At 36.4% G+C, this 23,818-nt stretch overlaps 1 protein-coding gene across 1 annotated transcript in view; it reads left to right on the plus strand.

The window, feature by feature from the left end:
- LOC122817377 (signal-regulatory protein beta-1-like) overlaps positions 1-23,818 on the plus strand; it is a 281,645-nt gene that overhangs the window by 146,482 nt on the left and 111,345 nt on the right. The window contains exon 3 of the mRNA XM_044090570.1: positions 16,306-16,456. Coding sequence (XP_043946505.1) covers positions 16,306-16,456 — 151 coding nt within the window. The remainder of the gene's footprint in view (positions 1-16,305; positions 16,457-23,818) is intronic.

Consider the following 23,818-nt stretch of genomic DNA (forward strand, 5'->3'; position numbering starts at 1 on the left):
GAGATGGACTCAAGGGTAGCTAGCTGTGCAGCAACAGTGTCACACACCTCATCAGGCAGTGCCCCCACCAAAGAGGAAGCCATTTCAAAAATTAAGTCTCTTTGGAGGCGAGTAAAGTGCACCAGAGAAGTCAATGACTGAATGGCGAAGGTCACTGAAGCATAAGTCCATTTTCCCAGTCTGTCCATGATCCGAGATTCCCTATTTGGAGGATGAACAGTGGAACTATTTTCTGCCAATTCCCTCTTGGTGGCCACCGCCATGACCATAGCGTCAACTGTCACCTGCTTGGACTAGTGGGGCTGGTCTTCAGGTGTAGATAAAATTTTGTCCAGCCTCCAGGGGACAGGTTCTACATTGTCCAGGGCCTTCCAGGCACACTGCACAGTTAGTTTAACTAGATCATCTGCTGGTGGGGTCACTCAGGAAGTAGATGGCTGGGTACAGAAGGCCTGCCAAAACACTGATTCCTCAGAAGAAAGGTTAGAGGACTTTCATTCCCCCGCTGTTTGAGGATTTTGAGAATGTCTCTGAATGAAACATCATCTAGGAGAGAATGAGGGGACCCTTCCCCTTCATCACAATCAGTGTCTTCTGTGATAGATTCCTCCGGGGGGGTCAAGGTGCTTCCTCTTGCACCGTTTCTTCCGGGGTGGATCTCCAGTGGGATCTTCTGAAGAGGATTTCAGAGAAGGGGTTGTCTTCACAGGGGATTCTGATACTGGTGTCCTAGGGTCTGGTTGTAAGCCTTCAGAGTGAAGGGCCTTATCCATCACCTCTGCAGAAGGAGCACCCATGACTAATTCCAGTTGAGGGGTGACGAGAGAACTGGCAATTGTTGGAAACGTGGACATAGATGGTGCCAACGAGAAAATTGGTGCCAGATTAGATACCAAGGTACAGGCAGTCCAAGCACCACTCCAAGAAAGCATCGGCTCCATCATAGCCAATGCTGCAAGTGTGATGGGTGCCGACAGGGAAGGCACTGCTGTTGGAGTAGAGACAGTATGTACCAAAGTGGGAGATGGGGGTGGATAAGCAGGGGAAGATGAGATAGAAGCTTACGAGCCAGGGGGACAGGATGAGTAGCTGGAATGGGCAATCCCCTAGCTACCAGAAGCTGGTCTACAACCCACACTAGGTCTAGTTTAGAAATACTCCTAGTGGATCTAAAAGAGGCTGCAGAAGGGGAATCAGGTCTTTCTAGAAAGGGACTAAACCTTTGCCCCAAGAAAGGATCGTACGTTGGAGAATATCTAGTCCTTGGCATGAAATCGGGTTTTGTAGCCAATGGAGCTGAAGAAACTGTCGGTACTGTGGCCAGGGATGTTGCCAAGATATGTGCAGTCATCGAGGCCCATGGAGAACAGTCATCGGAACCGATGCAGGAGCCAAAGATGGCACAGAAGTCAGTGGTGCTGTGTTTGGAACTGAGATAGGAGTGAATACCATGGTCGGCACCGAGGGAGAGGACACAGATCTTGGTGCAGAAGAGGTCTGTGTCGAGGGTGCCGGCAAAGCATGGGATGGACTCGGTTCCTGATGGAGGTGCAGGGACTGAGTGACTCCATTTTTCCTTATATTTTTTGGTCTTAGGAGGGGTGAGTCTTCCGACCCAGGTAGAGCCTCCGAGAAAGGTATTTTGAGTAAACCTTTTAAATTAAGCTTATTCTTACATTCTGCTAGTGTCCGATTAGAAAAACCAGCACAAATGTCACAATCAGCTTTCAAATGATCCATGTCCAAACAGTAGACACAACAGACATGTGTATCTGAGTTAGGCATCTTACGTCCACACTTGCCACACTGTTTGAAACCCAATTTAACTTTGTCTGACATGGTAAAAGAAATAATACTATCCTGTAGAAAACATTTTTTTAAAGAATACCACCAGTAAAGGAAGCCTGTCAAATGCAGGAGAGAGAGACAGTCAAAAAAGGTAAAATTTTAAATTACCAAAAAAAAAAGGTAGGAAATAGGTCTAGGTTATAGGTGACAGTGAAAAAAAAACTAAGTTGACTAACATTTTTGAAATTCAGAAGAAAAACTGTCATAAAAACAATAAATTACTACTTAGCTTGAGAGAGATGGCTAAACACGTCTGACCAGGAGTGCAGTAAATGGGATCTGGAGTATCTAGGAGAGGGGCATTGTGGGTAGGTTCTTAGCTAAGAGTTTTTTGCTTGCATGAGCTGGGAAATGGCTGTTTCAGTTCCGAGGATGGAACCGATGTCCTATCTGTAAAGTATGAATAAAGATTTACAACTTCAAATGAAAGCTTCACTTCTTAAATTTCAAACTGACATTTTCCCACCCAGCACGCTACACGGTATAGTTTTCTGACCTCACTTTAACTGTATCACAAAGTCTGCTTATTAACAGTAACAAATGCAAAGTTTAACTGTCAGATACTTCCAAACAGTAAAATAACATTCAGTGCCAATGAGAGAGAAAATAGTACTTTAACATTAAAGTCTACAGGAAACATAAGTTTTAACCACTTAAAAACCTTGTGCCATAAAACATGCAAGCATATAACTGTCAGAGAGACCGAATTTATGTCAAAAGCTGGCAAACAGCTTTTTGTTCACTAAGGTACCAATATATATTCTGAAACAATCAGAAGTTATAAATATTAAAAAGAATAGTTAATATATATTAAATCATAGATATGCCCTGTTATCCCATGTATCCAAAACAGTTTTGCTAGATTAATCTCAGCAGTGACTATGGCTGTGTAATAACTCAGAAGAACATTTAGCAGGGCAAAGGGCTATATATTATTTGAAATAAACCATGTCATCTTGAGGTCATAAAAGCAAATATATCTTACTGTTCAATTATATCACTCAATAAACCAGTAATATTATACTAATATACTAAAAACATAAAGAGTTATTTAATTTGTATATGAACAAAAAAGTATAGAAATGAAAAAGCAAAAGGAGAAAGAAAAGCAATAAGAAAAATATTGTCATGGCATACCTTACTTGAAGATTTAGCAAGTATAAAACAAATTAAAGTCCAGCTGCAGTAGATGCTGTGAGAGATTTAGTGGGAACAGCAATCTTTGACTCAGTTTTTTCTTTCTTTTTAACATCAGTCCAAGAAGATTTCTCAGCAACTCTCTTCAGAGATGCAGATGCCCATTCCATATTTTCAGGTAAGGAAATAATGTTATTGTTTTAATAAAGGCATTGGCTTCCACTAGGGCATTAAATTATCTCTATTCTGATATAGAATTTTTATACTGGCAGGAAAGACAAGCTGAGTTTTGATGTTATTCTGCTTTAACAGTTTTATTAATGGCCAAGCTTTTTTTTCCAAAACCCTGGTAGAATAGTCATCATCAGGCCTAATTGGGTTTTCATTAAATTTTAATGGACCTTTCCTCCAGGCAGATTTTAGGACTAACTCCTTGCCCAAATAAGATAGAAACTTTATGACTATTGATCTTGGAGGAGTAGAGGAGGATGTTGACACTGGCTTTCCTAAAGCTCTATGAGTCCTTTCAATACCAAAGGACAGACCCTCCTTTAAATCTAAAATCTCTGAAATCCAGGTATTCAGGAAAGAAATGGTATTTTCTCCTTCAGCTCCCTCAGGGATGCCAAAAATCCTTATATTTGACCTTCTCTCCCTGTTTTCCAGGTCATCCACTTTATTGAGAAGCCAAATGTTTTGTTTGATGAGAAAAGCTTTATGGCTTTCTTCTTCCTTCAGTCTTCTATCAAGATCATCCAGGGATGCTTCTAAGTGTGTTATTCTGGATTGATGCTGCTGTATAAGTTCCTTGAGAGAATCTGTTTGTTTCTGACAATTTTCCTTGATGTTTTGTAAATTCTCCTTAAAATCATCCATTTTTAGTGAGAGTTCTTATAGAGCACGTCACAAACTGCATTTCTTTTTTTAAAGCCATGTCAGAATGAGAAGTCTTTGAAGTGCTCATCTCCACAAATGATATATTCTCCTTTATAATTTGACAGGAAAAAAAAACTTGCATAACTTCACCAAAGTTACTAATAATATAGTTTATACTTTCATCTATCAATTCTAAGTATTTTTGCTAAAATAAAAGGTTATTTCCTGTTTTTTATACTAGTATCATGAAGCTGCTATGAGATGGCCATCTTGGCGTCGCCCTGTATTGAATGCTTTTTAACAGTGTAAAGGGAGGATTTAAACTGAAAGATACATTCATTCTGACTTTAACAGTAACATAATTATCTGAAGCTTTTTAAAAACAATAGTAGTACAAGTAACAGAAAATAGCTACCAATATTTTAGCATATTCAGATGTGTGAAAATTTTTCTTTCTCATGCTGATTTTGAAAACCTGATTGCAGCATACATGAACTGGAGAATTTTTCAAGACTGGACAAGTATACTTTGTTTTAGGATGAGCAGCAGTTAACACTGGGTTTAAATATAAAAGTAATAATTTTTATATTGAAGTACTTTGCAGCAGATTCTACCTTCCACCCTTTGAGGTTCCTTATCAATTTCTCCATCCTGGACATTTACCTTACTTAGGTTCCTATCCCAGCACATCAGTTCATAATTAGATGACACAATCAGTCTAAGTGCACACTTAGGACCTTGAGCACTTTCAAATACTCACATCCTTTTGATGCCAATGTTGCCTTTATAACCATCAGAATCAGTCTAAAGCAAGGTATACTGTATTCTGTCTGCTGGGTCTGGGTTCTGTAACTGCTGTGGGTCAGAATGCCTTTGTTGACATCAGCTAGGAATACCTTTGTTTGTTTTTCACATTTTTAAACTCCCATGATCCCAGTGTGTGAGCTGGCACCAAGCAGTTTATGTTATGCCCTTTCTCCACCCAGATAAAATGAGTTACAGAGTGTGCATCTAATCACTGTATACTTCCTACCCCTAAAGTACAGACCTGTCCAGTGGATGCTTAAAGCACCTGCTCCTGTTCAGCTGCACAGCACTAATACCATCCCCAGAGCTTGGTCTGCATTACTGTAACAGGGACAGTAACTTTATAAGTACTGAAAGTATCATCTCATCTAAGATGGAAGAAAGCTTTTGACTCAGTAAGATCACTCCATCGCATCTTTTGCTGTCTTAAACTCATATGCCATATTTTGATCAATGCTTACTTTATAGATTTACTATCACAATTGCCCTTTAAATCTTTATTTGTATAGTCTCTTGTGATAGGCAGTACTTTTCATATTCATCTCAAAATGCAGCTCCACCACCTTATTGCTGTGTCTCCTTTTGTAAAATATTTAACAACCACACTTATTTATTTATTTATTTATTTTACATTTGTTGACCAGGCTAGTCTAGCTGGGTATATGTCCATTTTTAGTAGAGGCCCGGAGAGAAAAGCTCCACATAGAAGACATACACAAACAGAACATTAAACATTAATTACAGGAAGCTTGTTAGACAATAACAGGTGTTCCATGGTAACAGCATACATGATATATATTTTTTTTCACTATGAGATGAAAGAAAAGGATTTAGAAGTATGTGGTAGACACCCAAAACAAAGTAATGAGCAGGAACAAGAGAACAAACTACTTAAAAATGGGATTGGAAAAATTAGTTGAAGGGTAGTAACTTGTTGATAAGACAGTAAGATGGCCAATTCTGTTGTTCATAGGTACAATAAGTCAGCTTAGAAGGTTGTGGCCTTAAAGTTGCAGAAAGAGAGATGCAAAATGATGTTGGGCAAGACTAACAGTGAGAGATACTCTAGTTAGTACAGGGACATAGCCAGTGGGTTGTAAGGTATGATTTGAGTTTCTTTTTAAATAGTGAAGTTGAAGAAAGAGATGTAAGTTCACCAGGAAGTAGGTTCCAGCTTTTGCCTACAGTGTTAGCAAAAAGGGATTCTCCTGCTTTATTGTTAGATTTTTGAGTAGTGACGAGTAGTTTGTTTGCAGAGCGTAGGTTTGCAAGATTTTTATATGGGCAGATTAGACTTGTGAGAATTGGTGTGTTACTTGGATGATAAAGGGTTTTATGGGTAATAGTTAGTTGGTGAAGTAGAATTTAGTTCTGCAGTTCCAGCCAACCCAGTTGTTTCAGATTTTGGCAGTGGTGGGATCTAACAGGGGAGCCGGTAGCAAATCTGGCAATATGATTGTATCAGATTGCCAGCTTGCTGAGGTTGCTTTTTGATAGATTTGTGTATATAGGGGAGGCATAAAAGAGTGTTGAGATGAGGTGGGTGTGCTCAATAGAAATTCTAGCTATGGGAGTAAGGAAAGATTTAATTCTATAAAGGGAGCCTAGTTTTCGGTTAACTGATTTTATTGTGGTGTTAATATGAGTATTATAGTTAAGGTTGTGGTCAATTGTCACTCCTAAGAGTTTAGTGGTAGTGTCAGGGGATATAACTGTACTATTTTTAGATTTAATAGTGAAGTAAAGTGGGGTGGACCTGAGTGTGGGAGTAAACAGCAGTAGTTTAGTCTTTTTGGGGTTAAGGAGGAGACAATACTGTAAAAATCAGTCCTCAACAAGCTCAAAGACATTTTGGGTGAGGAACTCCAGTTCAGACGGTTCAGTAGCTGAGGAGATTAAAGTGGAGTCATCTGCGTATTGAATGGATACAGCATGTGGGATACTAGTAGATAGATCATTTATAAAGATAGAGAATAGACGAGGGCCCAGAATAGAACCTTGGGGTACACCAAGGGAGACAGGAAGGTGGGAAGATAGAGTGTTGTCCCAGAGTACTGCCTGTTGCCTGTTATCTAAGTAGGACTTGAACCACTGTAGTGCTTGACTATCAAGTGAAAGGGACTTAAATATATTCAGTAGTAGGTGATGTTTAACCATATCAAATGCTTTTGAAAGATCTATAAAGATAGCAGAGAAAAGGGTGTTATTGTTACGTTTTTTGTTAATGTGGTCAGAAAATGATAGAAGGGCTGTAGTGGTGCTATGGAAAGGTCGAAAGCCATGTTGATAGCTAGCTAAAAGGTTATTTTGGAGGAGGTGGTCTAGCAGTTGCCGATGGATGCATTTTTCCATGATTTTAGCTATGGGAGAGAGTAGGGCAATTGAACATAGTTAGAAAGTTCTGTTGAGTTGCCACCTTTGTGTAGGGGAATTATATGTGAGACTTTCCAGATGGATGGGATGGTGCCTTCAGTGATGGTTCTATTAATTAGGATAGAGATAGGGTAAGCAATAAATTTAGCTGCTATTTGAAGGTACTTAGCAGGTAAGATGTCAGCAGAGGGGGTAGAGGGTTTAAGTTTTTGAAGGAGAGTACAGATAAGGGATGTAGGTACAGGTTGGAGTTGGAAAGTGGGTGGTGAATTATTTAAGGATGAAGAAAGATTAGAGGATACAGGAGGTAGAGAGTTAGCAAGTGACTGGATAGCTTCAGTGAAGAAGGTATTGAAGGAATCAGCAATTAGTTTGGGAGCGTTGTTGATGATTCTAGATAGGGTTGGTGTTTTAGAGATGCCTGGATGTAGTAGTCTATTGATTCCTGACCAGAATTTTTGTGGACTTTGTTGATTGGATTGTTGAAGTTGAAAGAAGAAGTTTTTTTTGTCCAGTAGTATTGATGCTTTAGTTGAGTTTCTAAGCTGTTTAAATTTTAGATGATCTGATGGGGTTTTAGAGGTACGCCATTTGGCCCAAAATTTGTTTCTAAGTAGAATCTTTTGCTTAGTTTCCTTCGTAAGCCAAGGAGCACTTTTGGTAGTGCTCCATCGAGTACGAAAAGGGGCATGGAAATCCAAGATTTCAAGGAACTTAGATTTGAAGTATGCCACTGCTTCATCTAATTGCAGGTGTTTTAAGGGTGACCAGTTGCAAACACTCAGTTCATTCTGGAAGCGTTCTGGGTTAAAATGTTTATTGCAACGAGAATTTCTAAAAGTTGAGGGACTGGTAATATTAGTCTTATGTCGAATTATATAAGTTAGAGAGTGATCACTAATGTCAGCTGGTAGGATACCTGTCATATATGTTGTGGATAGAGTATTTATAAGAATCCAATCTAGGGTGGTTTCTTTGTTGGTAGGTTTATGGATACGAGTAAGTGAAGTGATAGTTTGGGAGAAGCCATAAAGGTTTATGTGGTTAGATGGATTATTGGAATTACAGGTTTTCCAGTCTATACTAAAGTCGCCTAGGAGAATGGTTTCTTGTGGATAGTTAGTGGATAGCCAGCTATGGATATTTTCAAGGTAGGTGATGTTATTACCTGGAGGAAGATATGAGCATATCATGTAGATGGACTTACTAATGTTTAGCTGTAGCTTAGCGATAAGAATTTCAGTATTGCTATCAGAAGGTGGGTGTGTATCAAGTGGTGTATCTTGGAGGCCTGCTTTGTATAATAAGGCTATGCCCCCGCCCTTCTTGTTAAGGTGATCCATTCTTATAATACTATACCCAGGAGGGGTGATTTCATAGCCTTGGGTTGTTGGTTTTAACCATGTTTCGGAAGGGTAAAGAATGTCAAAGTCATGTACATTCAGTAGGGCATGATGGTGAGTCACTTTATTATTGACACTTCGTATGTTTAAATGAGATATGAAGAGGGAGTTAGGAGGCCTAGTAGGGGTGTGAAAGGAAGAGGGAGAGGGTTTATCTGGGTTAGTCAGTCTAAAAATAGAAGTGCCAGGATTGGGATGAGTGTCACCATCAAGTAGGAGGTGAAGGTGTAGTCTATGTGTGTGAACTACAGTAAGATTCAATATGTTATGCGCTCTTTTGACTTGGTGGTGTTTATAGCTAATGTGGATGACTCTATGATACTTTGGGAGGCGGTAGTTAGTTACAGAAGTAATGGTGATGTGTTTAAGAGAAGCTGATGAGGATGATGGGGAAGTATCTTTTGTGTGCAGCTGGAAGTTAGTGAAGCTAAGATGTTCATAGGCAGTTTGGACATAAGGAAGGAAAAGGAAAGGCAGAATTAAGAACAGGAGTAGGGGTTTGAGGTGAGTTGATATGGGATAAGTAGGCATAGTGCTGAAGTAGTAGAGGGTGGAGAGTAAGTAGATAAGAGTATAAAGTTAAGTAGGAGGAGTATAGTAAGATAGGATATCTTTAATGAGATGTGGGATGGGATTGGATAATGGGGAGGTGGGAGTGGTTAGAGAGGTATAAGGCTAGGTATACTGGGGGTGTGTGGAATTTGGGGGTAGGGTAGGGGAACAGAGTGAGCCCGCAGGGCGAATGGAGTGGGAAGAACCAGGTGAAGGATGAAAAAAAAGAGAATTCAGTGAAAACAATCAGTGAAATGCTGACTGCTGAGGGTAAGTGAAGGTAGAAGAGAGTAAAGGTGGTAGTAGACTTAAGTGGAAGTATGAGGAGGAAGGGTAGCTAAGTGAACTGTGGTGGTAAATTTGAAGTTGTACAGTGGGACTACAATAAAATAAGTAAGGAAAAACTAGTTCTCTGAGAGTTTCTAATATGAAGCAATTGGTTAGATGTACAAGGATAGTATCAGGAGAAGGGTGCCATCTAGTGGGCAAAAACTATACTGCTACAGTAGCGCTTGGAGGGAGATAGGAGGACAAAGAGTAAGGGAGGAAAATAGTGCAGTCAAATACAAAGGCTACAAGAGGGAAGGGATGGAGGTAAAGAAGTAGAGAGGAGTATGGCTGCTGGTTATCCTGGCAGGGAAGGGTACATTTGTACCTATTATGTACAGCAAATAGATTAGCATACAGCAAATAACATACTTTCTTGTATCCTTGAGGGGATGAGTTCAGGGAGAAGTTTGCTTCTATTCCTTAACTTAGGAAGAGACAGCTGGAATTTTATTTTAAATTACTGTTTTGAGGTCGTCAGGTAGGGCAGGTTCCCAAACCCTAATTCAGGACAGGCAGGTTGACTAGCTGGATAGACAAATGGAGAGAGAAAACAAAGTAGTAAGGAAAACAGAGAGGAAACAGCTAAGGCAAAATTAAAGGTCCTAGTCAGACAAAACATGAGACAATCGTACATAAAAATCATCTAAGCAATCTAACAGTAGTATGTATATTTACTACTTTAGGGGAAATATTTTCATGAATATTGACATTAGAGAGTGGTTTGTGGGAATAAACATTATATAAATCAATATTACAAAATGTATTTATTTATTTACTTATTTGTTGAACAGGGTAGCTGATTTGATGAACCATTTTCAGGCACAGCCTATGTATTATATGTGCATGCAATCACAAAACAATTGATACAAGTAATCGCAAAACTATTTGTACAAGTAGCTTAAGAACATTGAGGGAACTAAGTATTTATCACAGAAGTAATCTGCATTTAGTTCAGATAGACTAGTATTAGTAGAGGATAGAAATGACAATGGAAGGGAGAAAGGTAGGGAGAAAATATGTGGGAGATAAGGCAAGAAGTCTGGAATAGAGAAATCACAACTGTAGAAGAAGGTTTATGAGGGAATGCAGGTATCTTAGTAATGAGGCTATTGTGGAAGCACTTGCAATGACAGACTGCATGGATTTGTCTTTGGGCGTGGAAGGAAGGATCTGCAAAAGTACAAATTTTGCAGGCCTACAACAAGTCTCATTCTTCAGCTTAGGAAAGCCACTAGAAATGTTTCTGATATTTGTAATCTCCTATCCCTCATCTTCCTCATCTGACAAAACATAACAGCTGTGAGATTATGTATTCTGTTTTACTGAAGTTGGCTTTGGGGCAGTTATACTACTCCTCATCTCCAAGATGAAAAACTGGTTCCATCACAGCTGTCCTGGTCAGTCAACTTAGTGACTCAAGCAGCTACCCCCCAAGCACCAGCTAAAGAAACCACATTGCAGTACTCTTTCAGAGATGCTAGTTTTGCAGGCTAGCTGCTTGCATTCTAGCATGCAGTTATGGCATCAGGGTACTGTACAGTTGGACGGATGTTGATGTTTTTGTTGCTTGAACAGGAGGTAGTCATACTATTTTCAGTTAGGTAATACTTTACCTGTTCTAAGACATTGTGTTGGCTACATAGGCTGTTAATCCCTGACCTCACTCCCTACCAGTGGTATATTGGCCTTAGTCCTTAGATTAACAATTGTTTAGACATCTGCCCTAGTTCCTTGCTGCAAAAGGTATGTAGACACATTGTTCTCAGACATCCAGTGGAAAAAGTACAATCATGACATGCTCTTCATTAACTGAAACTGGAAAGCATATAGAAATGCCAGTTCTTCTCACTGGAGATTGACATCACAGGTGTTCGCTATGCAACTTGTCACAGTTCACACCTCACCCTTGATCACACTGGGATTTTGTTGTTGTTGTTGTTAGCATTAGCTCTTTGAAAGCTGCTGCCTGCTTTTTCTGGTTCCCTCTTTTTCTGTGCATGAGCTATTGATGAGATAGATAATCAATATTAACAGTGTAGGCAGCTGATCATACTGCTAGACAAAGAAACCAGCTATTGTTAATTGGCAGACCATTTCTTTTAGAAGTCAAATGTATCATGTAGCTTCCCCCCAAAAATGACAAATAGTGCAATTTTGCAAACATGTTTCATCAACTTAAATTTACTTCACTTTATAATAAGTTGTAGTATTTGTGAAATACTCCTAGCAGTACCACAGACAGCTTATAGTCCAGATGACTTGTCCTTGTTCTCTTCCCTCAGATTCCTGACTAGGAAAACCATATAATGGTCCAGAAAGAACTGGATATCTGCCGGTGTCAAGGATGGCATAAGTGTTCCTGTGTGAACATGTACAGCATTCAGCCTACTCTCTTGACAATAGCACATGTAAATGCCTTGCCTTCCAGATGACATGAATACATGCAAACATACTTATAAAGTTACTATCAGAAGGCGACCTATTTTTAATGAGTTTATCCCAGTGCTACAGGAGGCATTTATGCAGCTGTCCCCCAGCTACCAATCTCTTCTTTCATCTCTTCCAGGCATCCTTGAATCCTTTTTCTCACCTACACTGTACTATTCTCTCTTTGTTAATATGTTGTAGGACCTCAAAACCTTCTTTGTCAAACTGCTTTTCTTTAAGTCAGTTTTCAAAGTTCTCCCTCCCATCTGCCTCCCAAATTTCCTTCTCCGAGCAAGTCCTTGTTCTTTTCTTCTAACCACCTCCCTTTACTACATCACTGTGCAGCTTTTCCACATCATATACCCTACCATGCCCTCAGATATAGTCAGGCAAGCTGTCCATATCTCTACTCATATTCCAGCAACTTCGCTACCCTCACCATTAGTCATGTTTGTATGCTTTCTACTATCCTCATTTTCTGTTAATGTTATCATGACTAGTAAAAGAATAATATGGTGTAGTTAGCTTCACCAGTGTTTTTTAAATTGGCAGGATGACTTTTTTAAATATTCCCTGGCTATACACCATAACATTCTTATGGTCTTCACTGCTGACATTCCCTTTTATTTGTTAACTAGGTAAGCTAATTGAGCACAAGCAATCCTTTTCAGGGATGACCCAGGAGCAGTGTCTAGTTAAGGGACTTGATCAGAGTCCCACAATGTAGGCAAATGGAGGATGAGGGATTCACACCCTGAACTGCAGAACTCTTTTCATTACTGAATCATGCCCATTACCAGTCCATGACCTTAACCATCCATGCTAAAATGGATGCAAAACATTGAATTTAATATGATCAAGACCATATAATCGATGTTTCGGAATATCGAAATTCCGAAACAAATCCAAAAAAAATACAATTTAAATGTTTCTGGGTGGGCAAGCCCCCCTGCACCCCCCATACCCCCACTACTTAAATATTTCAACTCAGAGATTGCACTACAGTGAGGAAAAGGGAAATCTCCCATTCCGCACTGTATGCAGATCTCCGTTCACAATGTCACGATTCTGAAAGTTCGATCATATGGTCTCGGCCATATGAAATTCAATCTTTCAGGAATTCGACATTGTGAAGTGTTCCCATGTAATCTGCCTACCCACCCTGTAAACCAAACCTGATTGTCCTGGAGAATACCTCCATTGAAGATGATTATATCCTTCTAGGTGGAATCAACAAAAAACTGAGTTGTCCTCCAACCCCTTTGTTATATCAGACACAGCATGCTAAATGGGATTGATTCTAGTACTAAACCCTTAGGCACTCAGTTAATTGCCATCTATTCTCCAGATGGATGCTTCCATATTTGTCATGCTCTGCTTCCAGTTAGTCAGTTTCATCTCTACTTCATCATTACAATTGCCTGCTCACCAATCTCCTATGAAATATCTGCCAAAAAATGAACTGATACCACATCCATATGAGTGTGCTTGCTCAGTTCAGTAGTGATCCACTCAATGAAATTGTCCAAGTTCTACTAGCAAGCACTCTGCTCCTTGAAATATTTTTCATGTCTAACTAGAGAATCTAACTTCAGAAATTCCATTAGCATTCCTTACAGAGTCCTTTCCATAATGCTGCTTGGGAAGTATATGTCATTAACAGGCTACCAACTGTTTAGTTCTCCCTAGACCCAGATCAGTGTGGAATGCATGTTTATAGTGCCTGTTTATGTATCCTAAATCACCTGAATTCCTTCCATACTTCCTCACATTCTCATTTGTCCATTTGTCCTCATTTATTTATTTATTTGCATTTGTTTACCAGGAATGTCAACTGGGCCAAAGTGAACCCATTTTCGGTGGTGGCCTGGGGAGAAACACTCCAACATAAGTACATACAATATACATACAATGAAAAGTATTACAAAAATTTAAAAAAATACAGAAAATTATAACACAAGTACATGCAATCAAGAATACAATATATGTACAATCAGGCACAAGGAAAAGAAAACATTTGCAGTTATAGTTAATATATTTCATTGGATGAGCACTGGTTGTTAGATTATGTTAGGGTTTGGGTGAAAGAATAGTATTATTTGTACTGATGTAATAAGATTCCTATAGTTAGTTCAACATATTAATGAAAGACAAGGTAATAAGAGGCATTTATAGGATAGTATAGTAATGTGCAGCCGTGAGTGTGCTGGAGGACTAAGAGAGAATATTAGTATAAGTACAGTACAGTAGAAAAGATTGGGAGCTATAGTTAATTAGGTGAATGTAAATGTTACGTTTTATAGCAAACATATGGGTGGATTAGGTAAGTGTAAGTAAATCATTTTGTAAAGGAATTCAAGTTATAGATGGTTGATAGGAGGTGCAGGAGCATTGCCACAAGGTGGAGAGATGATGGTGTAGAGACGTCTTGAAAAAGGAAGCATTGCTAATTGTTCTGATAGTTGATGGGAGTGAGTTCCAGAGTTTGGCTAGAGTGAAGGACTAAAACATTTGACCAGGTGGAAGTTTTGTTTTTTTCTATCTGTAAGAGAAATTGTTTTTTGCATCTGAGTGGTCTGTTGTGTTGGTACAGAGTTAGCACTGGTGTGAGGGCTGGGCAGCTAGAAGGCTTATAAATGATTTTGTGTGCTGTAGTTAGTTGTGAGTATGTGTGGTAATGTGGAAGTTCAAGCCAGCTCAATGAGTGGAGAGAGTAGCAGTGATGGTAGGAGCATTTTGTGTTGGTTGCAAACTTGGCAATTTTATTGTAACAAGTTTCAGTTTTTGTTTTCAGAGAGGGCTGAATATTGATAAGTAGGGGAGCACCATAGAGGAGGGAAGGTAGGAGAAATGTTGAAGCAAAGGTTTGTTTAAAAGAATGGTTTAGGAAATACTTATGTCTGTAGAGGGTGCCCAGTTTTGTAGAGTCTTTTTGACATTGTTGCGGATGTGCAAGTCAAAAGTTAGCTTTTCATAGCAAATCCACACATTACTATGCCACATTTCATTAAATTGCAGTCCTTTTGTGACTTCCTTGTTACTATAGAGACTGGTCATAAACCAGTTAGTCCCACTGCCATCACAACAGTCAGAGTTTGTCTCAACACATTCACATTTGTTTCTTCTTTAATTTTATCCCAAATTGGTCCTAAACAGTTTAAATGACCCTTGCATTACAATGTAACATCCCTGACTCTTATCTTTGAAAAAGGTGCCATCCTGTCCAAGAACTAGCCCCTTCCTCTGTCCTTGAACATTTGGACAAACAAAAGTGGTTACTGGGTGACATCTACATTACAAATCAAGCTGCCAAATCAGAACAGAAGACGGAAAAAAACATGCAAAAAGGAATACCTTGTTTAATTCAGCTTGGCATAAGCACATTTTACAAAGATTCACTTTTAACCTTGCATGACTTCTGGCTTTACAAAACACAGGTGAATGACCCATTTGTTTGCCCGAGGCATAGAAAGCAAGAGGCTGCAGTATACGGGAACATATCAAAGATAGAAGGCTAGTAGCACTAAGGGAGTTGCTTTTGTAAAAAATATCATCACTAACATCACACATATGAGGACCAGTTTTGTGATGGCACCAAAATATGGTGCATGATAGACATACAGGAGGTGGTGAGTAGGGCAAAGACTGACCAGTCACTGTTGGAAATGTGGCAGTGAATCCAGTCAAGAAATGAAGGCTGTTAATACCTGGTCATCAGGTACATGCCAAGAACAGTTGTTGGTCCCTTCTATGAAATGTTATCAAACAGTGTTTTGTCAGTGGTATCCATGGTGGTGCATATCCATGGTGGTGCAGCGGTAGCATTGTTGCCTCACAGCAAGAGGTTCTCCCATTCGATTCTCAGCTGGAGTGCAGGGAGTGCCTTCTTTGTGGAGTCTGCATGTCCTCCCTGTGGGTCAAGTAGCATTCTGAAAGACGTGTGAATGGGCGTGCCTTCATTGAAAGTTGGGTGTCGAGCTGGCAACTTGGCACCGTAAAATTCTACTGCCAATCATTAGCGGAGCGGAGTTCCACTGTGGCGACCCCTAACCAGGAAAAGCCGAAAGACCAACAACAACAACAACAGAGAGGAACTGGTGTAGTTCTTAGCTCTGAGAAAAGGAGTATCACATAACTATAATTTTGGGACATTGTGGTTAGGAATAAATATTTAAGCAAAGAATCTTACTCACTGACTAAAACCGTTGGTTTGTTTAAACTTGTACTATAAAATCCAAGCAAAATGTTTAAAAGAGTAATAATAACACTGAAATCTCACTATGTGCCATCACATTCCCTGGACAGCTGCATTCACAAAATGCTTAAGATGGTACAGAGGGGGGTAGAGGTCAGTACTGAAAAGAATAGATGTTTGAGTATAAATATGATTCTTCCCCTCAAATTCTGGGGAATTAAACATTGTATGCAATCTGTTAAACTGTCTTTAAAGTTATGCTTCCTGTAGATCTTGCAACACAGTAAATAAAATAATTATACTGCAACTCAGTTGTTCTGTATGAAAGTTGGATAATTTCAGAACTTTTGTTTTTAGAGACCACTCAAAGTGAAGAGAGGAAAGGGCTGAAAATATACATGATTGCCGGGGTCGCCTGCAGCCTGTTTCTGCTTGTCATTCTAGTGCGTCTCATAGTGTTTCTTCACTATTCTCAATGGAACGGCAACTGTTCACCAAAAAAAGCTAGGTACAGTCAAAAACCTTTCCATTATTTAATAATTTCATATCCATAATTTTCTAATTGCTTTGATTCATTTCCCATTTAAAACAAAACTGTGATGAAGTAATACATAATATATTAAGGAAAATTCAAAAATGTTACTTTGCTTTTGTCTTGTTTCACTGACTCTTGTATTTAGGTGAGATTATATTTACATTTCCAACAAATTATATCAGGCTACCTGGGAGTCATTAAATGAAGATGGAAGTCTATTGTCATTGTGGATATATTAAACCAACTCCTATGTACTGTCCAGCATATGCTGTTTTTATGCATATGAAACTCATAAATATAATGCCAGATTACTATGCAAAGTGTTATCAGGGCCCTATCATCTTCTCCCAATAGCAGCACCAAAAGAATATAATATAAAGATAGATAAGTGACTCTTATTTCACATATGGCTGTCTCCAGTTGTACCTAATATATTCATGTAGGGCTAACAGAGGTTTTAGCCTGATTCCCTTCTACCAATTCCCAGGTCTATATCAGAATATCAAAGTTTTAAAGCTTTGAATCTGCTATGGTTGACACCATATGATCGAAGTCTTGAAACTTCAAATCTTTTAATGGAGATATCCGTATAGTGCAGAAAAGGAAGATTTGCCTTTTTGTTACTGTAATGCGATCTCGGAGTTGGTATATTTAAGTAGCCGGGGGTGCATAGGGGCTTGCTCCCCTGCTTAGAGCATTTAAATGGTTTGTTTTTTTATAGGTTGTTGTGTTTTATTACATTTTCAGTGTTTCAATATTTTGATTATATGGTGTCAACCATATCAGATTCGAAGTTCTGAAACTTTGATAATGTAGTATAGACCCCAATTCCCCTGTACAATTCCAACACCCAAGACAGCCTTTCTTGAGAGTTAATGCAAACATCTCTTTGTAATAATTATCTGAGTTTGCAATACATGTCATAATTTAATACTGGCTAAATTATAACTTGGTGGCACACTGGCACAGTGGTTTGCTTTGCTGCCTCACAGTACTTGGTCTTCCAGTAAGGTTCAAGGCTGGGGTACAAGCTGTGAGTAGTCTACATGTCTTCCTTGTGTCTGCATAGGCTCATATTGGGTGTTCCAGTTGTTTTTTTTTAATTTTTATTAATTTTAAAACAAAGATTTTACAAAATTATTTAGAGATAATTAGAACAAAAACATACATATTTACAGATGTCCACAACAAAATCAAACATAGAAAACTAAATCATTAAAATTTATCAAGTAAATCATTTAATTTTGACCAATGTCTAAACTGGTGAGTAATATACAAAGTTCTCATTTTGACAGTTGAGAATTCTTTTTTGCAGACATTTGTTTTGCTAAATTAATGAATTCAGTGAAAGAAAGAGTAGTTTTACATTTTCAGTTCTTTGTGAAAATTATTCTTGTTATAACTAAAATGGACCAAAGGAGAGGGACCTGCACCTTGGGAATGGAATCCAGAACTGGAGCATTAAATAAGATCATGGAGTTAGAAATGATACAATTATCCATCCACAAACCTTGGGCAGAATTTTTAAATTTAAATAAAAAGGAGTTACTATTTGACAATCCAATATCATATGAAACCAGACTGCATTAGATACTTCATTACAGCCTCAACAAATAATGAATTTGTGAAACCAGACTCTTCTCTTATTATTTTATAAATTATGGATATATATGATTCATTCTTATTTGAGTTACTATTAATTCTGCAAAAAAAAAAAAAAAACTTAAGTATTTTTGAAATATGTTTTGTTTGAAAATCCATGGAGATTTTTATTTAATCACTAACATATGTTTTACAAGATTGTATAGTCAACCAATTATTATTTTATAAACAATGTCTTACAAGAAGATAATCAGTAGTAAGTGATTCATTTCCAATTAAGAATTGATGCCAAAAGATTAAATTTGCATTGCTAAGGTCTAGCATTTTGTTTATATTAAAATTTCCCAAACAACCCACAGTATTTGATATAGGGAACAATAAAAACAATAAATTATTAATTATATAATTAAAATTCATGAATCTTTTAAAAGTTATAAGGATGTAATCAGTGAAGGGAGCGGAATAGTAGTTTTTCTTTTCATTTAAATATAAGATTTTCAAGATCCAGTAAAATGTACTCATTCCAAATTTAAAGAAATATTCTACAACATAGCTACTATTATTTACTAAGTTTCATGAATAGATTTCCAAGTGGATGGGTAAGAGGAATTTAACCATAGAGATATTAAATTCAGAATTATGGATTTGGCATATAATTCAACATTTGGAAAACTTAATCCACCTTCTTGCTAACTTTTAACATGCCAATCAAAGGATAGTCTTGGTTTATTGGGGAACCAGAAAAAATTAAGAAGAGTAGAATATAATTTCTTAAAGATTTTTTGGGAGGGAGAATAATTAGTGATAGTAGACAGAAAACTATTTTTGCAGGATCATCATTTTTATTAAAGTAAGTCTATGTTCCATTATAAAAAAGTTCCAATTAATAATTATTTTAGTAACAGTGTCTATTAAATTGTTATAATTTCCTGCTATTGAGTCTTTTACAGTCAATTTAATTATAATTCCAAGATAATTGATTTGTGACTTGTCACAAATAAAATTCTTATATTTTCTTAAATAACTGTAAACTTTTTTATTAATAAGTAAAGTTTCTGTTTTATCAGGGTTAAATATTAAATCTAACACTTTTTCAAAGTAATTAATAGACTAAGTTACATTTTCTATTGAAGATTAAACATCAGTACTTGTTATTAAAATGTCATCTGCAAATAATTGAATTTTACAGAAATAACTTTCATCTATCGAGAATCCATGAAATTTGCTATTAGATCCAATAAAGTCTGTGGATGGTTCATTTGCTAGAGCAAATAATAGAGGTGACAAAGGGCAACCCTGTTTTGTGTCTTTTAATATTTTGAAAGAGCTAGAAAGAAAAGAACCAATTTTAATACAAGAAAATGAGTTACTATATAGATTAGTTATAAGATTTATAAAATCTAGAGAAAATTCATATTTTTAAGTGTTTTGAACAAATAATTCCAACTAATGCAATCAAAATCCTTATTTATATCTAGACTGACTATATTTAGTTCATTTTTGTTTTTATTAGCCAGATCTATTAAATTAGTAAGCCTAATTATGTTATCCTGAACTATGTAGTATAAAATGAGGCTGATCATCAATTATTAATCCTGGGATAATAATGTGCAATCTTTTTACAAGAATAAACATGAATATTTTATAATTAACATTTAATAGTGAAATAGGATAGTAAAAAGAACATACATTAGAATCTTTATTTGGTTTCAAGATAAGAGATATTAGGGAATATTTCCGGGGGTGGGGGGGTTGACATATGTTTAACTTGTTCAAAAACTTTTAATAGGATATTTAAAATATTCTATGGAAATAATTTGTGTAATTCTGAGATTATACCATTAATACCAGGGGCTTTATTTGGTTTAAGGTTATTAATGTGATCTTTTAACTCCTTAAAAGAGAATGAATCTTCTTAATAGTTCCTAAAGTATTCTAGTATAGCTTTTAAATCGTCACTTTTTTATTTTTATCACCTTGTTTGGAAATTATTCTTTAATAGGACTAGTATTTATTTTTTTTTAGATCTAACAGACAACCTTTGTAAGCTTTTAGGGTTTATTGATTAAGTTTGTAATTTTATTTTTTTCCAGATTTATTGATATTATATGGTGAAGTACATCAAGATATTTCTGACTTAGTATTTTCAACTCAGCATTTTCCAATTTGCCATAAGGTTTTAAATTGGATTTCAATTTGTCTATATTAGAATGCAGAGGCATCAACACCTTATCCAACTCTATTTTACATATCTACCAATTTTTTTAATTTTTCCCTATAGATACATTTTTAAAGAATCCCAGAGAATTACTTCTGAAATGTCTCCATTATTATTACTTCAGTGTATTGATCTATTTCTTTTAGACACCATTTTTAAAGTCTTTTAATTTTACTATTTAAGCAGGGATTCTCTGATAGTAAAGCAAATTACTTGGCTTTAACATTAATGCAAATGCAATAGCACTGTGGTCAGATAAATGACATGAAGTTATCAATACAGCTTCAATTTTAGTAAATAAAGTACATGAAGATCACAATAAACTTATTGAAGTCCTCATCAAACTTAACTTCAGTAACTCATCTCTGTCCTGGTTCCACAGTTACCTCTCAGGATGTAAACAAGCCATCCTGTGGCAACAACAACTTTCATCATTCCTCCCAGTCTCTATAGGGGTGCCTCAAGGCTCCATCCTTGGCCCCCTGCTTTTTATTCTCTTCACCAATCAGCTACACTCCAATACACTTCATGCATTGGTAATACAATATGCAGATGACTCCACCCTGATATGTTCAGCCTCCTCCCTACAAGACCTACATACCATAACTCAAGATTCCTTTCTGTCTGTGGAAAATTGGCTCACAGACTCCCAACTCATATTAAACTCCAACAAAACTAAACTACTTCTATTCTCCCCAACAGAACTCTTGCTCCCTCCCTGACCTTCATGATCCATTACAAAAACAAAACTGCCATCCTTCCAACCACTCATACCAAACTGTTAGGAGTCAAAATTGACAATAACCTCAAATCACTCAAGTCATAAAAAAGGTCCACAAAAAATAGGTTTATTATGCAGGAATAAGTCATTTTTAACTGCCAGCACTAAAGCTACTATTGCCCTTACTCACCTCCTCTCAGCCCTCCTATATCCCTCCCCTATAATAACCAACCTCCGCAAAGCTGATCTCACTAAATTAAACTCATGTTACAATAAAATAGCCAAATTTTCAACTGATTCCCCTTACAAAACTCACCACTGTATGTCACTTAAAATTTGGCTACTCCACTTCAACCAACTAACATTTGCCTCTAAGCTCCTACACAAACCAGATAATACCCCAGCTCTCTAAAATCTTATTAGACAATATACCTCCACTATATCCCTTCACTCAAACAGCAAACTCCTCCTAGATGTTACAAAAGCTAACAACTCAGCAGGTGAATCTCTTTTCTCCTATTATACTTCTAAACCATGGAACAACCTTCCATTTACTATAACCAACAGTAACTCTCTGACGCAGTTTAAAACCCTACTAAAACATTTATATGACACATGGCTTTGCCCTTGTAACCAACCTGGCTAACCCCACTGTTAGCATTACTAAACTTTGACTACCTTTCAGCTTATCTACCCAAACTCTACTAACGTAGTGCCATCTATGCACAATTCAGCTCTCTGAACTGTACAGAATCATACTTGAGTCAAAATTACCCGCCTGTAGACATCAGTATGTTTCCAGCATTTAACTCTTTACATATGTATTGTGAATGTCTCAAAACACATTTACTTGTTCTAACCACAAAATTATTTTACTATGTATCTCATCATGTATATATTACCTATATATTTTGACTATCTATTTGCTCTAGAGCAATTGACAACTATGTATAAAATATGCTTTTATTTTTATATTTTTACTCTAATTGTATAAACAAATATGTGTTTCTTTATTATATAATTCTTGCTACCTATAAGTGGAGCTTTTCTTCCCGGGCCACCACTGAAAAAGGACCTGTGTCCAGCCGGACTTTCCCAGTAAATAAATGTTAAATAAATAAAAAATAAATAAATAAATTTATCAATGTTTGTTTGGGTGCCAAAGCCATAAGAATAATGTGTAAAATTAAGAGGTAGTTGATTTAATATCATAGTTATCTATCAAATATTAAGAATTAATAAACTAATCTAAGTGTTTAGCTACTAAGGATAGCTTAGGAACCTTTTCAGTAGTTGCGTCTTTACTAGAAAGAATATAGTTAAAATCTCCTGCAAAAATCAATTCAACTTTTCTATATAAGGTTATAATATCCAAATATTCCTTAGCAACTTTGGCTCCAATTCCAGGTGTCCAGTAAGAATTCACAAAAATATAAGTTTTTTTGTCACTTTCTACTACTGCAAAACCTAACATGCCATTTTTATCCAAATAGGTATTTAATATTTTAGGCATAGATGATGAATTTCTTCAAGGAATACGTGTGTCTCTCCTTTTTGATTTAAAATGAGGCTGCACAAGAGTTGAATAATCTTTTAACATCAATCTATCAACATCTTCAGATAAACATGTTTTTTTAAGAAAATTATTTGAGCTTTATGTAGTTTTAAATATTTGTTTATGCTACACCTCTTCAATGAATTATTAAGTCCATTGAAGTTTAATGAGAGATGATTATATGTCAACATTCATAAGACCACATAAATTCAGTGAGTTAAGGTGATTTAGTTTAAAGTATAATAACCAAGTACTAATAATTGTTGTTATTGACAGATACAAAAAAAAACAAAAGCAAAATTTCAAGCTTAATATACATTCAAACTTCCCATCATGGAACAAAAATTTCCTGATATGCTGATATAATCATATAAACACACCAACCAACCCATCCCAATGTCACCAAGCTAAACAGTTGCTACTGCAACAATATTATTAATTATAACTATTTAGAGCACACTCAAGTCAGGTTAAAAGGTAAAACAATATAAAGTATTAATTCAAGAAATATTAATATTTAAGATCATAGAAATATAAAGTTGGAAATGTTGATAATAAATAATGATATGCTGTATTTCTGAATATATCAAAAATATCCCAGAAATAATGCATTTCAAATTTCTCTATTTGATCAAGACATTTATATAGTCATTTCTTCAAATTAATCCTACTATAGAAAATACTATAAATAGCCTAGTATTTAAGCATTTATATGGAGGAAATAAATAAAACTGACAACACCTATAACACATTAATCTATAGACATCATAACATCAAACCATATCAAGATCACATATCATAAAACTTTTAAAACTCATTTAATAACATGGGTGAAAAAGTGAAAGAAATAGAATATTGAAATATAATTACAAGGTGCTGAAATTTAAAATGACATATTTGTGTATATTCTATGTGCTTATATATGCATAACATATTTACGTGGATGTGTATACATATAACTGTATGTATGTGTTTGTACATTATGGCAAGATGTTTGGTTTGTATATTATAAATTAAGAGAGTAAATATGTTTTATGTATATATGCATGAGAGTAAATATAAAAATGAGTGAGTGTTTTTAAGTGAATGTTTGTCTGCATTATGAATGTATGCATGTTACTATCAATACATCTATTACTTGGAATATACACTTAACATCTAATGTTTGTACAGGAAGCATTCTTTTATGATTATATTTTAAGTTTCATGTACTTACAAATTTGCTTAAAATACTTTTTC

The sequence above is a fragment of the Protopterus annectens genome, chromosome 12.part0 (assembly GCF_019279795.1).
Source record: "Protopterus annectens isolate FY-2018-M chromosome 12.part0, PAN1.0, whole genome shotgun sequence".
NCBI classification, from domain to species: Eukaryota; Metazoa; Chordata; order Ceratodontiformes; family Protopteridae; genus Protopterus; species Protopterus annectens.